Source organism: Sinocyclocheilus grahami, unplaced genomic scaffold (assembly GCF_001515645.1).
Source record: "Sinocyclocheilus grahami isolate Dianchi unplaced genomic scaffold, SAMN03320097.WGS_v1.1 scaffold1580.1, whole genome shotgun sequence".
Taxonomy (NCBI): domain Eukaryota; kingdom Metazoa; phylum Chordata; class Actinopteri; order Cypriniformes; family Cyprinidae; genus Sinocyclocheilus; species Sinocyclocheilus grahami.
In genome coordinates this window covers 150,121-166,158 of record NW_015506759.1, presented here as the reverse complement: position 1 = coordinate 166,158, position 16,038 = coordinate 150,121, and the positions used below count along the sequence as shown (strand labels likewise).

The 16,038-nt window shown below is 35.9% G+C and overlaps 1 protein-coding gene across 1 annotated transcript in view; it reads left to right on the top strand.

Annotated features, from left to right (window-relative positions):
* The window catches only part of LOC107571329 (uncharacterized), a 15,042-nt gene extending 5,300 nt beyond the window's left edge, over window positions 1-9,742 (top strand). Inside the window, exons 2-6 of the mRNA XM_016257645.1 lie at window positions 1,730-2,050; window positions 5,452-5,790; window positions 7,755-8,129; window positions 8,403-8,524; window positions 9,632-9,742. Of these exons, the coding sequence (XP_016113131.1) occupies window positions 1,730-2,050; window positions 5,452-5,790; window positions 7,755-8,129; window positions 8,403-8,524; window positions 9,632-9,742 (1,268 nt within the window). The remainder of the gene's footprint in view (window positions 1-1,729; window positions 2,051-5,451; window positions 5,791-7,754; window positions 8,130-8,402; window positions 8,525-9,631) is intronic.
* The last annotated feature ends 6,296 nt before the right edge of the window (window positions 9,743-16,038 follow it).

Sequence of the window (16,038 nt, the reverse complement as noted above, 5' to 3'; positions counted from 1 at the left end):
TATTGTTGTGGGTGTATTATTGACATGTCAAAGTCTAGACCCTGAATATAAGATGACCGCGTTTTTTCAGATGTATTTCCAAGAAAAAAACATCGTCTTATATTCGGGTCAATACGGCATTTCTAATTTGTTAAAAAAAAAATATATATATATATATATATATATATATTATTTTTTTTATTATTTTTTTTTATCAAGATGTAAAGCCATTGCTGCATAAATAAGTCTAGAAATACTCTCTACCTTTGTAATTAAAACTCTATCCCTTAAAGAGAGGTCTCTTATTAGCTAATGATTTAACTTCTTTTTAGTTTTTTTTTACAATAATAGGACTAAATTTTACTGTAGCAAGCACCTTCTTTTCTGGTCTATGGTTATCAATATTCCAAGATATTGAACCTCATTCTTTAAGGGAATACCATTATAGCTAGTTTCGAGACATTCCTATATGGCCATAAGCTCACATTTAGCCAAATTAAAGTATACCCCAGATATTCATGAAAATTTGCAAAGTAAATCAATTGCCACAGATATCTAATTCTCATTTTGAATAAAGAGAGTAGTGTCATCGGCTAATTGTGTAATTTTTCTCTCTCTATCAACAATAGTGATACCTCTCAGTGGGCTTCCAAAATGGCGTCTGTGTATCGATAACACAGAGAAAGATTACGTCATTATATAAGACCCTTACGAAAATTAACCATGGTTTTACTACAAATAAAAACAAAAACATGATTACTATAGTTAACCCATAATAACCACTAATTAGCCATGGTTTTGCTACACTAACCATAGTTGGACCATGGTATTTGTAGTAAAACTGGTTATACAAATAGTAGTCAATATGACAAAAAACATGATCACTACAATTTTACTGTAAAAAAAACATGGTTTTCGTGAGAGGAGGGCATTAGATAGACTACATATTACGCATTGTATTTTGTTGGATATTTTAATCAATAATGGTACGTTAAATACCATTTTTTAGATTCGTCATTGTGTGCTTAGAAAGTGGGGGTGCAGTTTGTGACGCAGTTTTTAAACAGAGTGATAGGTGTTAATTGTTATTATTCTGTTTTGTAGGAAATATGTAAATATGTATTATGAACTATTTACATCAGTGATCCTGTTTAAAGTCCTGTAGTCGTCCTCAGTGTGAAAATCTCAAAATCACTGGAAAACCAAAGAATGTGTGAGGATTTTTCTGCTCAGGATAGACAGCTTGCGAATTCAGTTATGTTGTCTTAAGGAATATATGTGTAATGTGAAATAAATTAATCCAAGCAGTAGCTACTACTGTCACAAATCCGGTCCATGAACTTCCATCTGCTAGCCATCAGAGGTCACCCTTTCCAATTTCATTGACTCTCGGATTTCTCCCTTAGTCTTGCCCCTTCTGACTCTGTCTGCCAATCGTCGACCCACGCTAGCCCTAAGACTATTCTTGTGTCTTGCCCGCCATATACCTGTCTGCCTCTGTTTGACCCTGCCTGCTTTATGACCACGTCTCTGTCTTCTCCACAATAAAGCTTTGCGAATGGATCTGCACGTCTCACGTCTTGTCAGCTCCGTAACAACTACAGCTTGCAGATTGTTATTTGCATTTATAATATATATTGTGTTATATGCTATGTTATGTTTTGTGTCATGCAATTTTGTCCCAGTATTTCAGAAGTGTAGAAGTCATATGGCAAATTTTTTAATCAAGTAAATTTGTTTTCTTCTTCAGGTGCTTCTGGTGTTGATACTGACAGTGTGGCAGTGTTTGTGATGGAGGGAGATGCAGTCACTCTATACACTGATGTTAAAGCAAACCAACAAGACAGACTTAAATGGTATTTTAATGACACGCGTATCGCTCAAATCAATGGTGACCAGAGGAAGATCTGTACAGATGTTCAGTGTGAAAAGAGATTCAGAGACAGACTGAAGCTGGATCATCAGACTGGATCTCTGACCATCATCAACATCAAAACCACAGACTCGGAACTTTATGAGCTACAGTTTAACAATGGCATTATTGAGAAGATCTACTACGTTTCTGTCCATGGTGAGTCATTTAATGAGTTAAAATGTGTAATGTACACCTAGCTATGGATGATCCCACAGCAGACCCCGGTGCCCCTTTGGGGGTGTAATTTTTTTTAAAACAGAGCTCAAAACTAAGAGCTAAAACACTTTATTCTCTCATAACTCACAGTAAATGTGATGTGATCTAGGAAAACCCACCACATGGTGAAATTTTACCTTTTATAGGTTTTGATACAAAGCTGGGTTCAAGCCATTTCCAAAACTGTTTTTATTTAGTTCATAGCTTGACCGGAACAAAAGTTATGGCTATCTGAATTTGGCTGATCACTATGATTTTCAGGAACAAAAGAAGACAGTAAATTAGTAAGTTTTCAAGTTTTAGTTGTTCATCATTATATATATATATATATATACAAACCCAATTCCAAAAAAGTTGGGACACTGTACAAATTGTGAGTAAAAAAGGAATGGAATAATTTACAAATCTCATAAACTTATATTTTATTCACAATAGAATATAGATAACACATCAAATGTTGAAAGTGAGACATTTTGAAATGTCATGCCAAATATTGGCTCATTTTGGATTTCATGAGAGCTACACATTCCAAAAAAGTTGGGACGGGTAGCAATAAGAGGCCGGAAAAGTTAAATGTACATATAAGGAACAGCTGGAGGACCAATTTGCAACTTTTATTATTATCATTATTATAATTACTATTTACTCTTACAGTTACGTGATGCGTTTCTGGTCTCAAATTGTAGCTTTTTACTTCTTACATTTTATAAATGTGTGTCTGTCATGATGGTTATTTTCCATAACACTGAATGTTGTAACAAAGGTAATAAAGAGTTGGTTATTATTATTAAGTCTCTTTCCGGCTCAGACTGCATAGGGTAAGCTTATGGGGCTGTCACGTGATGAACGAACGACTCGAAACAGGTGAACTACTTGACTAATTCCAGTACAGAACCTTTAGGAGGTTGCGCATGCGCGACTGAACGAATCATTCCCCGAGACGACTCGTTCTTCCCGAGTCACAATAAAGATTCGTTCAAAATGAACGAATCGTTCAAGAACGACCCAACACTAAAATACGATCTGAGAAGAGGAAGATGCGACAAAGAAGACCTAAGACAGTTGAGCAACTAGAAGCCTGTATTAGACAAGAATGGGACAACATTCCTATTCCTAAACTTGAGCAACTTGTCTCCTCAGTCCCCAGACGTTTGCAGACTGTTATAAAAAGAAGAGGGGATGCCACACAGTGGTAAACAAGGCCTTGTCCCAACTTTTTTAGATGTGTTGATGCCATGAAATTTTAAATCATCTTATTTTTCCCTTTAAATTATAAATTTTCTCAGTTTAAACATTTGATATGTCATCTATGTTGTATTCTGAATAAAATATTGAAATTTGAAACTTCCACATCATTGCATTCTGTTTTTATTCACAATTTGTACAGTGTCCCAACTTTTTTGGAATCGGGTTTGTAGATAAATGTTGTTCATATTTATATATAAATTAAGAATTGTGTTGTTAAATGCATTTGCAGTGTATCATTATATTCAAATTGATGATTATTTGTTTCTGTCCTTTATTTCTTTATTTATTTAAATTAAAATGTCCCAGTAAAACATTAATTGGGAAACATGGGCTGGATAGTCTGAATTTTAGCCCCAGTTCAGCCCTGATGATTTTCTTCTTCTAGGGACAGAAAGAAGACCTTCTAGTCTCTCCTCTCCTCTTTAAGGCAGTTGTGTGCACAAAAGTTGTTTCTGAAAACCTGTTTGCATTGACCTCATATCTGGTGTTAATGCATTTATGCTTGTAATGCTATAGCCCCAGGGCCCTTTGTGTTCTTTTTCTGGGCCTGATCCCACATATACCTTAATCATTAACTAACACTGACAAAAAAAAAAAGGTCCTCCAGCAGCTGTTGGTTTGTGTTTCAGGTGTTTCTTCTGCTGAACGAGATGGAATGAAGACAAAGTCTGTGAAGGAGGGAGAATCTGTCACTTTACATCCTGGTGTAATGAAAACCCCAAATGATGTGATGACATGGTATTTTTATTCAACTTCACAAGGCTAAAAGTGCCCCTAGTTTAAGAAACGCCCCTCTACATGTAGGCTCTCAAATGTTTCCTATCATTTCAAGTTGTAGCTTAGTTTATGTATAGCCAGATAAATGATTATAACACATTAATGTTAACAATTATATTTTATTTTAACGATTAAAAAAGTTAATGGAACATCGAAGCCTCTGTTTTAAGTCCTTCCCCAACAGCAAGCGGTTAATTTCTGCAATCGCTACCGGCGAGTCTGTTTTTTTTTTTTTTTTCCAAATTCTCGTCTTCGCCATTTTTGTAGGAAAGGGCGTCGGCTCAGGAAAAGAACATTTTTGAAAGAACAATGAATTCCACAGAATATTCATTAATTTTCAGAGGACTGAAGTTCTATGTTTTGCACATGGCTAGTGTTTTACTTCTGCGTGGTAAGACTGTTATCTCTCTTCCGATCAGTAATCCCTGGCAATAATTATTATTTCATGATTATTACGGTGGCTGTATTTTTGTAGTTTTGTACATGTTTGTGACTACAGAAACTAAAGCATTAATGGCGTCGTTTTAAACAGATAAATCTCCTGTTAAAATGGCTAGCTCTTTTCGGTGCTGTATTCTCAGTCCCTGTAACGTTACCATTCAGGAATGCATGGACCCATGCAGTCTCTGTCCACAAACTTCTTCCAAGTTTGTTACATCAGTAGATTATATAGATATATTGTGAGGGTTGGTGTAGTGGTTTATCCAGTAGGATGTGCATTGCAAATCTGCATTAAATATATAGACAGGAATATGGTCAGGAAGTTCTGGACATATTATGAGTGTTTCTGGCATAAAGATAACCTCTTCCCAGATTATGTAGGTACAGCACTCTGTACATCAGGCAGACCAAACTCAATAACCCTGAGCACAAAGACCCCCACCACCATTCCACCATTTGAACTCCTGAGAAGATATCCTATATGTGCATGTATATGTAACAGACAGAGAGAGAAAAGACAAAAGAGAGAAGAGAGAACACAGAAGGGAGGAGGAAAGAGAAAGGGAGACAAAAGGGAGGAGGGAGCGAGAGCACAGACAGGCAAACTCACAGTAATATCAGGCAGAGAGCGTGATAATCGAACATCTTCATTAATATTTAAGAGGAACATTAGAGATATATAGCGGATCATATTTGATTGCGGTTTACAAAATTAATAGTAAATGTCATTTATTGTTTAGCTTCAGTTGTTATTGTTTTTAATTAATAGAACTGCATGACACAGTTGGATTTTTTAACTTTTGCACTGGATGATCAGTGTAAATTATTCTGCCCTTTGATTTATAATTCAGCCTAAATATGTATTTTTGCTCCAGGTGCATCAGGTGTTGATACAGATGGAGTGTCACTGTTTGTGATGGAGGGAGATTCTGTCACTCTGCACACTGATATTTCAAAAACCCAACAAGAGAGAATTAAATGGTATTTTAATGACGCGTGTGTGGCTGAAATGAATGGTGATTTCAGTCAAATCTGTGCAAATGATAAATGTCATAATGATGAAGAGAGATTCAGAGATGGAATGAAGCTGGATCATCAGACTGGCTCTCTGACCATCACAAATATCAGAACCACAGACTCTGGACTCTATAAGCTACAGATCATAAACAACAGCAGCAGCATTAGTGAAAAGATATTCAGTGTTACTGTCCGTGGTGAGTCATTTTATGAATTTTTTTAATCAGGTTGTTATGTTTTAATCCCATCATTAATATGTTTATTATATCTGTGACAGTCACTGCTATTTATTCCCAGTAAATAGGCCATGTCCTTAAAACCACATTTGCTGTGAAAGTGGAATTTGTAGAAATATCACACATTGCTTCATTACACAGAAACGCTTTCCATTATTGAGCTGTTAGTTTGAACAGTTTTGGTTCATAAACCAGCAGTGGTGTTCTGGAGATAAACAGTTTCTCATGATAGTTCTGTTTAAATGCGCACACACACACACACACACACACACACACACACACACACATATAGAGAGAGGATTTGATAGAAGTATGATAAGTATGTACTGTAAAATGTGTTTAATAGCATCAAATGTGGACAAATGCTTTTGACTTGATCTCTTATATGATCACAAAATTGTATGTTTTCATATCCACAGTTTCTTGTAAAGGTTTTCCCCAAAAAGATTCAGCAGCTGTTGGTTTGTGTTTCAGATGTTCCTGCTGCAGAAATAGATGAAGTAAAAACAAAATCAGTGATGGAGGGAGAATCTGTTACTTTAGACACTCATGTACTAAAACAATCAAATGATTTTATAGCATGGTATTTTAATGACATTCTCATCACTGAAATCAATGGACATCTCAGATATGTCTGTACAGAAGAACAGTGTAATAAAGGTACTGAGAGATTCAGACACAGACTAAGGCTGGATCATCAGACTGGATCTCTGACCATCATGAACACCAGAATCACAGACTCTGGAGATTATCATCTAGAGATCTTCAGCAGCAACTTCAGCATTAGCAACATTAGGAGCTTCAGTGTTACTGTCACTGGTGAGTATCATTTAATTTAACCACACCTAAACCTTGAACCAAAGCACTTACTAAAAAGGTCTTATTCTGCATTTCACCTCTGCTCTGATTGTTTCCTAATCCACCCTGTTTCCTAATCTAATCTGTTCAAGTTTATTTTCTTCTTCTTCTTGAGACTAACATTTCTAAAATGAATTTAGCCCAAACTATTCTAGCCATGACCTCCAAGCCCAGTCAGATCTATATAATCTGAATGCTATATTACGATTTTTGTAAACCACATAATCAAACAAATGTTCAAATGAACCAAGACTCTTCAAATTTCAACTGTTAAAAAAATCAAACCTATACATGACTAGACAGGCCATGCTATCAGCCTGTTAGTAATGTCAAAACATGCTAGCAACATATTAGCAATGTGCTAAAATCTGTTAACAGTGTGTTGAATAATGCTTAAAACTTTAGCTGCTTTACAGTAGAATTGTTTTTTTTTTTTATTCATTGAATCACTGCTTTATCATCACTGTAAAAGCTGCTTTAAAACTATGTTATATAAATCAATATATAAATAAAGGTGATTTGACTTGATGCTTCATTTCTTCTTTAGGTGTTTTCGGTGTTTTGACCGATGGAGGGTCAGTGTTTGTGATGGAGGGAGATTCAGTCACTCTACACACTGGTGTTAAAAAAAGCCAACACGACAGAATTGTGTGGTATTTTAATGACACTTTCATCGCTCAAATCAATGGAAATCTAAATAGGATGTTTAGAGTTACAGACAGACTGGTGCTGGACAATCAGACTGGATCTCTGACCATCATGAACATCACAAGCACAGACTCTGGACTTTATAATCTACAGGTCATCAGCAGCAGCATCAGTCAAAAGATCTTCAGTGTTTCTGTCCATGGTGAGTCATTTAATAAATACATGTTTAACGTCAGGTTATGCACATTTGCTATAAAAACAAAGCACAACACTATTGTTTTACGTGATTTTTTTTGCTCACTGGAGATGCAAATTGCAAGATGATTTGATGTGAAATAAAAAAAAGAGCATGTGTAATCACTTTCATATCTACAGTTCAGGAAAATATATCCTACAGCAGCTGTTGATTTGCGTTTCAGATGTTCCTGGTGCAGAGACACATAAAATGAAGACAATGCCAGTGGTGGAGGGAGAATCTGTCACTTTAGATCCTGGTGTAATAAAAAAAACAAATGACTTGATGACATGGTATTTTAATGACATTTGCATTGCTGAAGTCAGTGGAGATTTCAGTAAGATCTGTACAGATGTTCAGTGTAATGAAGGGACTGAGAGATTCAGAGACAGACTGAAGCTGGATCATCAGACTGGATCTCTGACCATCATGAACATCAGAAACACAGACACTGGACTTTATAAACTGGAGATAAACAGCACCAATAGCAGCATTCGTCGTCGCCGCAGCAACAGTATCAGCATCAGCAGCTTTAAGAGCTTCAGTGTTGCTGTCATTGGTGAGTAGCATTTAATTGATTTATTTGAGGAATTTTAAAATGTCTTTGTTTGACTTTATAACATTTTGACTAATTCCGACAATGTTCGGTTTGCTGGTTAATAGTACTGTGAAACTTTTTTTTTTTTAATTGCTGATCTTCAAAAAAACATTTATCAGTAAATTCAAGTATCATACAGCAGACTATCCAAGTATAAATATAATTTTGAAATATCATTAGAGTTGTCTTATCAGTCAGTCTCTAAGGAACATATGTCTGCTTTTATCGTTACAGAATCAGGTCAGTCTGTGGCAGGAATATGTGCTTGTGTTGGCATTTTTCTGCTGGTTTCTGTAGCTGTATCCGCTGGTGTGATTCACTGTCGCTGCAATAACTCTACACAACCAGAACAGAATGTAAGTATTACACTCATACAGCTGATTTATATAGAAATACGAGGTTGTAAATCAGTTTACATGCACAAAAACAGTACTAACAATATGAGCCGGATATACTGACAGCTGCCAACGCAAATTTCTTTTGGTGTTAAAAAATACTGTCAGGATGTAAAGACGGTGAAAAATGATAAATGAAAAGGCGTGGACACAGTTATTTGTGTGCCTGACTTTCCATTTCAGACACAAATTTTATGGGAGAATATTTAAATTAATCATGCAAGGTGATTTTCTAAGGTTTGCGGTAGTTAGTTTACTGGTATTTGTGCCATTATACAACGCCCCGAAAAGCATGTTTGAACTTGACATGCTGTGATAGTTTAAAAAAAAAAACAGAAGAGCCAGAGAACACCTATTGCAAGTAACTTCTGCACCCGGAAATAGTTTGACATTTTTAAAATGCATTCTATGACTGGATCAGACTTAGGGTCAGGTTAGTGTTAAATTAATCATGCAAGGTGAAGAACCTACACTAATCTATAATAAACTGCTGCACAACCAGAAAAGCATGTAGTGAAATCGTTTGATAATGAATAATAGTAATATTAGTGATGACAATAATAATAAAAAACCCAAACAAACAGCCAACCAACTCCAGCTGTGTAATCCTACCACTGTGGTCAGTGAGAGCCATCTCCATCTCTGAGATAGTGGCAGTGTGAGAGGCCAAAGTGCTGAGAATGCCCTCCAAAGATGTTTGCAAGAAGAGCTGTAAATACCTCTGACAAACTTCACCTCAGTATATCTGGCCCAATCTTTACAAAATGTGTTTCACAAATGCAAAACAGTATATTTAATATAAGTGTGCACACAACGTTTAGAATGATTTACATTTTTAAATAGATTGTTGAATCTACATGTCATCACATGCATGGGTTCGACTTTATACCCACGTAACATCTGACTTTAATAAGCAGTGTATTTCAGTGCAGTGACAATGCAATACAAATATTTTTTTTAAGACGGAATATACATTTAAAGAAACATCCAATATTTAAGATACAGTGTTTGGGAAAGGAAACGACCAGTATTGTTCATTTCACTCACCTTCTGTGAATCTGTTTTCAGGAGCATCATGTTGAACACTCGTCCCCTAATATGGCTGAGATGCCATTGATGACTGTTGCCAATGAATCGTCACCTAATCAGACTGAGGCTGCCAGTGTGACATCAACGTAACATTAATTATTACTTTGATAATTTCATTGATGGGTGATCTGATCATTTTATACCATGATATTTTATGTCCTCGTAACAATGTTAAAACTACTGCATGACTGCCTACTAGATGGCTGCGCTGACTGGTCAAATTGTATCACGTGCCTCTATCATGTGTCCTTCATGTGTGTTGACCTTTTTGAAAAACAATCCAATGTGAGCTAGCAGAAGGGCTGTGCAATGAATTAAATTTTAGTTTCACTTTCAGAATTTTGGGTTCCAGCGGTTAGGAAAACGTGATAATTAAGATAAAACGATCATTGTGTCGCATGCCGTTGCTTTACTTTAAAACAGCGTGGTTTCGCCCCTGAAAGGGTGCTTTGATCTCCTTGTGAAACCAAAACTCAGGAACTCTCGCTACACATATGCCATGCAACAAAACAATAAACTTTCTAATCTGACAGGAAGATCTGGGAGAAAGACCATTTGCTCATCTGTCCCTTCACCCATTCTTAGGCCCCCTCCTTCCCCCCTGGGCATATGGTCCAGGTCATTGAAAGTTGACATAGAAGTGTCAAGAACTCAAGTTGCCAGACTTACATACTGCCGTTATTATGTCTTAAGAATTCATGATCATAACCCTTTCATGTTTGGTATCAATTTTATGGTCTCAATGTGATTGGAAATATGATCTCAGTCCCATCTCAGTAGAACAGATCAAAAATAAGGATCTAGAATCTGAGGAAATTATGTTCTACTGGTGTGGGGTGTGCCCCTGATAAGGTCTTTGCCAGATGTTGTTTCTATCCCAGGTTAGATATGGCTTTCAGGTCACCTCAGGTCCCAGCAAAAGTCCTGTGAAGCTTTTATTATGCTAAATGTATTATTGTATTGTTCTGATTTGGGGATTTAAAGAGGATTGGCAAAACATTCAAGGAAGCATCTGTAAACAGAACTTCCTGCACGATTGCCGTGTGTCTCTCTATTTGCCAAGGATGCTGACTGTTTGAAATTATTTTAGTATTAATTTTTATTCTATGTTTTGTGTTTCATGCTAATCAGTTGTGTAACCAAATTGTTATGCATTTTCTCTGATTGATGTATTCTCATTATTGATTGATTGAATTTATTATTTTTGATTATTATTTGATTATGCCTAGCAAAATAAATGTAATTTTTTTTTATTTATTATGGATTTTCTTGTAATCATTATTTCTAGTGAATTAAAATTGCAGTCTGGTGTTTCCACAAATCTGTGTCCAAGACGGATCATACCGAAGTACCAATGAATATAGCGAGGCTCATCATTTGGGACCTTCTGATTTCTGACTTTCACTGACTTGACAAGTTGTAGTTTTCGTGATTATAAAAAGCATATACTTTTTGTGATGTGCGAGCAGGGTGCAGCCTACTTAAAGATACTGTAAGCACCCTGCATCATCTGAGTAAAATCAGAACTGGCAAACTTGTGTCCGTGAATTCACTAAACGGCCGAGTGAATTTCTAAGCGATGCCAGGTCATTAATGAACGAATAATTGAAAGTATGAGATTTCCAGAATAATCAAATATCTAAATTGATACACGATCGATATTTGTAATTAGTTTTTAATTAGAAACACAAACTAAAATTAAAGAATCACCTAAAATTGGGAGTCAGATTAAATTGTTCATGGGGTCAGAATTTTGATTGGAAACCAAATTTTAATGATTCAAGATCATTTTTTACAGAAGCACCATATAAGACATACACGCAGAATACCTTCAATCAGGCCGCTATACTCCGCTTTTTGGGCCAGCGGGTGGATTCTTACACCCCTCCTTAGAAGCCTAAATTTAAAACCCAAATCGGACAAATTATGTTATATGACTGTCGTAAAATGCAGTGTGGGACATGTTTTATTTTAAAAAGAGTTATTAAAAGCCCATTAACTGCAAAAGAGACAATCATATGAGCAAAGTATACTTGGGGTTTCAGGTGCACCTAAACGGTCAAAGATACACCAAAATATTGAAAAATGTCCATCTTGGCAATTTTAAATTAACTGAAAAATTAGTGTTTACTATTGTCATTTTGCATTATTGACACACTATTGTCTTAATTAATGCTGTTCAGTTTCTTTGACACAATCTGTACTGTTAAAAGCGCTTTATAAGTAAAGGTGACTTGACTTATTTACATAAAGACAGTCAGTTATGTCTTAAGTGAACATAAACAGTTGGGAATGGATTAGGATATGTGTCAGTATATTAGATATGTGCATTCGGTCTTAAAGTTTAATGCAGATACCTGCTGCTGTCTGTGTCATCAATGTTAATCAAACAACAAAAGATAGAGAAAATTACTCACTGCTCTTCACTGAATCACTTTAGTAGCTTTAATACAAATAAATGTACATGTAATTCATACAGTGAAGACTATGCAGTGTTTTAAAATTAGCTCAGGTTTTAATGACCACTTATTGTTTAATGCAGTACTGTGTTTTAAATGCAAATCTCAACAAAGAGAACTGAACTACTAGCCATTAACTAGCATGCCTCCTTTGGTCAACCACCTTAAAATGATCATTCTGGTTCATGAACAGCAAGGTGTTTCAGTTCCACCAGCCTCAAACTGTTATTAGCCAGCTTGGAGCAGTGTGCAAATTCATTTATTTATGTGTTGAATGTGTGTTACGAAAAATTGTTACACAGAAATTTCCACACAGATGTGTGTTTGCTTTACAATTTGTTTTATAGTCTTTATATATATATATATATATACTGTAACGCTAAATTTCTCTAAATCTGCTCTTGAATGGCTTGAGGGTGAGTGAATTTCCAGCAAGTTTTCATTTTTGGGTAAACTGCTCTTTTAAGACAGATTCCACAAATGCGGTTTGGGATGATGGTGTTAAAGGCTGAGCTGAAGTCCACAAACAGGATCCTCACATACTGTAAGTCCCTGGTCTGTCTAGATGTTGCTGAACATAATGCAGTCCCATGTTTACTGCATCGTCCACAGACCTGTTTGCTCTGTAGGCAAACTGAAGAGGATCCAGCAAGGGTCCAGTGATGTCCTTCAGGTGGGCCAGCACCAGTTTTTCAAAATACTTCATGACCACAGACGTTAGAGCCACAGGTCTGTAGTCATTAAGTCCAGTAATTTTGGGTTTCTTTGGGACAGGGATGATGGTGGAGCGTTTGAAGCATGAAGGGACTTCGCACAGCTCCAGTGATCTGTTGAAGATCTGTGTGAAGATGGGGGCCAGCTGGTGATTTCTTTTAGACTTTTCCACACTGATGCTGAATCACTGAAGATAATTTAATCCTTATGATAATAAGGATTAGCGTGTAGATTTCAATTTATGTACGGTCTAATCTCTAATTGTCATACCATTCGAATTTCATATTAAGAAATTATTTTAACCCAAAAAGCAGATTATGCTCCCTTCAAACTGGTTGTTTTAAAAATACAAATCTTGTGTAATCCCAGGCTATTTGTAATCAGAAGCACATTTAAAGATGGAATATAATTTAATTTCATTCACATGTGTTTCATAAACACATAATCCTTTCTGGATTACAATCCGCCATCAAAATGATTTATTTTAATAATCATTTAATTATTCCAGCTGCTGTGTGAAAAGGCTATAAATGATCGGCCACCTGCAGGATCCTCACATGCGATAGCCTAGTAGCCGGGACAACTTCTTTATGTTTACAGACGTAACGTAATGACGCAGCAGCGTGCTCGAATTTCCTGCGAAAACCTACCCGTACCACTCAAATTAGAAAACATTATTATAAGCTAACCACTGTGAATCAGGCTAAAGTAAGGCGATAGTTTTGAACACTGATTTTGGATCATTTATAACCAAAAAAAGTTACGGACTGCAGCTTTAAGTTTTCAGTAAGCTGTTGAAATATTGCAAATTATCAGCATGCAAGCAGGTTTTATTGTACTGTAAAACTATTTTTTTACCTTTCAATTTGAGTGAAAAATGTGTATATTTTTCAGATATTTTTAATAATATAATTAGATATGTTTTTTCTTCTTTAAAATGAACCCACATAAAACACTTTCATCTGATATATGCTATTAGTACAGATCTAATTCTCTCATAATGGCTCAGTTGTGTGAGTTTCTTTGCTACTAAATTATTTTTGAGTTTGTTATCAGAAATAACTGAACTAAGCTGAGTCATGATTTCACTTGAGTGATCTTGAGAGATTTAATGTGTTCTTTTATTTCAGCTGAATTCATCTAAGCCAGTTGTATGCATTGTTTCTGCTTGTCTCCCTTTCCTGTTCTCTTATTTTCTTTAGTGATTCTGCTGGTTAGCAGGATTATTAAGATTACTTTATATATAATTTATACTGAGTTTTCTGGCCCAGATAGGTCCATTTATTTGCTTTGATCTTTGCTGACATGGAGCATTGTTATGGTCTGCTTGCGGTCCAGATCTGGAAAATAGGAGCAGAGAGTCCAAGTGCCATCATTTCACACGATATGTGGGCCAGATCATGACTCAATCCACGCATATCGGATATGGGCCAGATCTGGGCCAACACAATATTGCTATCTGCAGAAATAATTACGAATAGGCGTACTTGTAATACTGACATATCACAATCGATACCAAATATTTGATCTAGTAATTGTATTACTAGTTTATTATAAAGTACTATAATATGCTGTTGATTGAGTTTAATTTGTACTGAACTCTGACTATTCCTTTATTTACATACTGAAATGTTTAATCATTTTTATATTTTTAGATTACATGCTTTCACTGATCTTAATGCTTTTGAAAGTGCCTCTCTGTCACTGAATAATTTCAATGTACCTTTTTCTAACAAAAATAATAATAATAATAATAATAATAAAGGATTTATCCGTATCCAACTTATACTGAACCCCAAATATTCTTAAAAAAAAGAAAAGAAAATGTGATCGTTTGAACAAATGATTTCTACTTACCATATACAGAAATACTGAATGATTTTGATGACAGTTTTGCTTCACTTATCTGTAGTTGATAAAACAGTGATAATGACCTAATGAGTTCAGAGGTTTGAAGAGTATTTTATAATGGCTTCTCTCGCCATCATGCGCTGAAAACGACGAATAGCTATCATAAAATTATTTAATTCACACTTCATGAACATTGTTATGTAGTTTATAACATTTTATTTTAAATAAATAAATGTAATCATCTAAGTGATTAATAAAGAATCATGAAGAATCAACTGCAGAAAAGGAAGACTTACAAAAAAGAACTACATTCTTAACTAATTTTCTTCTTATGTAACTAAAGAAAAAAGTTTAGTTTTTTTTTTTGTTCCAAAATACTAGCCTACTTAAAAATAGAGAAAAAGAGTTTTTGAGAAAAAAACATTTCACACTGAAGCACCGTCTAAGCTTCATTCCCGTTGTTTTTAACACATCTTCGGTTATTTGGCGTCACCTAACTAACTTTAATTAGTAGATTTATATGAAGGTATAATGACATTAAAAAGGTTTGCATACGCAGGGTAATATTTGTGGAAGTGTACATAAGACTGTAAGCGTAAATTAAATTTGCATGCGCAAGAGAAGCGTTGTAAAGGTGTAAATCGCGTTTCAAGCGCAAGAAAAAATTATTTGCAGCATTTTACTGTTATTCGTAAGTGTAATTCATGTATTGTGAAACTGCAGCTTCGTGCTTTTGGCACTTTTTTTTCGCCAAAAGACTGTCAAAAGCACTGCAAGCCTGTGAACAGTGATTTGCAAGCGAAAACAACAGTTTAAAGAACGGCAAAACGGATTGACTGCATAGAACCAATCTGTATGTGTAAAAAAACGTCTCAGGTTACTTATGTAACCACGGATCCCTGAGTAGGGAACGAGACACTGCGTCCTCTAGGAGTCGCTATGGGGAATGCCTCGTCGTGACCCGTGTCTGAAGCATACATTGAAAAAAAAAAAAACTCGTTGGCTGGCGACAGCCATGACGTCACTACCGGTGCGACTATAGTATAAATAGGCGCCGGGAGCACACATCATTCACTTCTTCGTCTGAAACTTGCGTTCGCAGCATGGCAAGAAACCTAGAGGATGCAGTGTCTCGTTCCCTACTCAGGGAACCAAGGTTACATAAGTAATCTGAGACGTTCCCTTTCATGGGAACTTCGAACTGCGTCCTCTAGGGGGCGCTATGGGGAACGTATACCCATGCCACCATGCTGGGGGGAGTGCATGCCAGAACCAAGGAGAGCACTAAGTGCCAACTCTACCATATCGCTATGGGAGTCGCCCCTGGGACGTTAGACGGCTGTCAGTGACGTTATTCCCTAC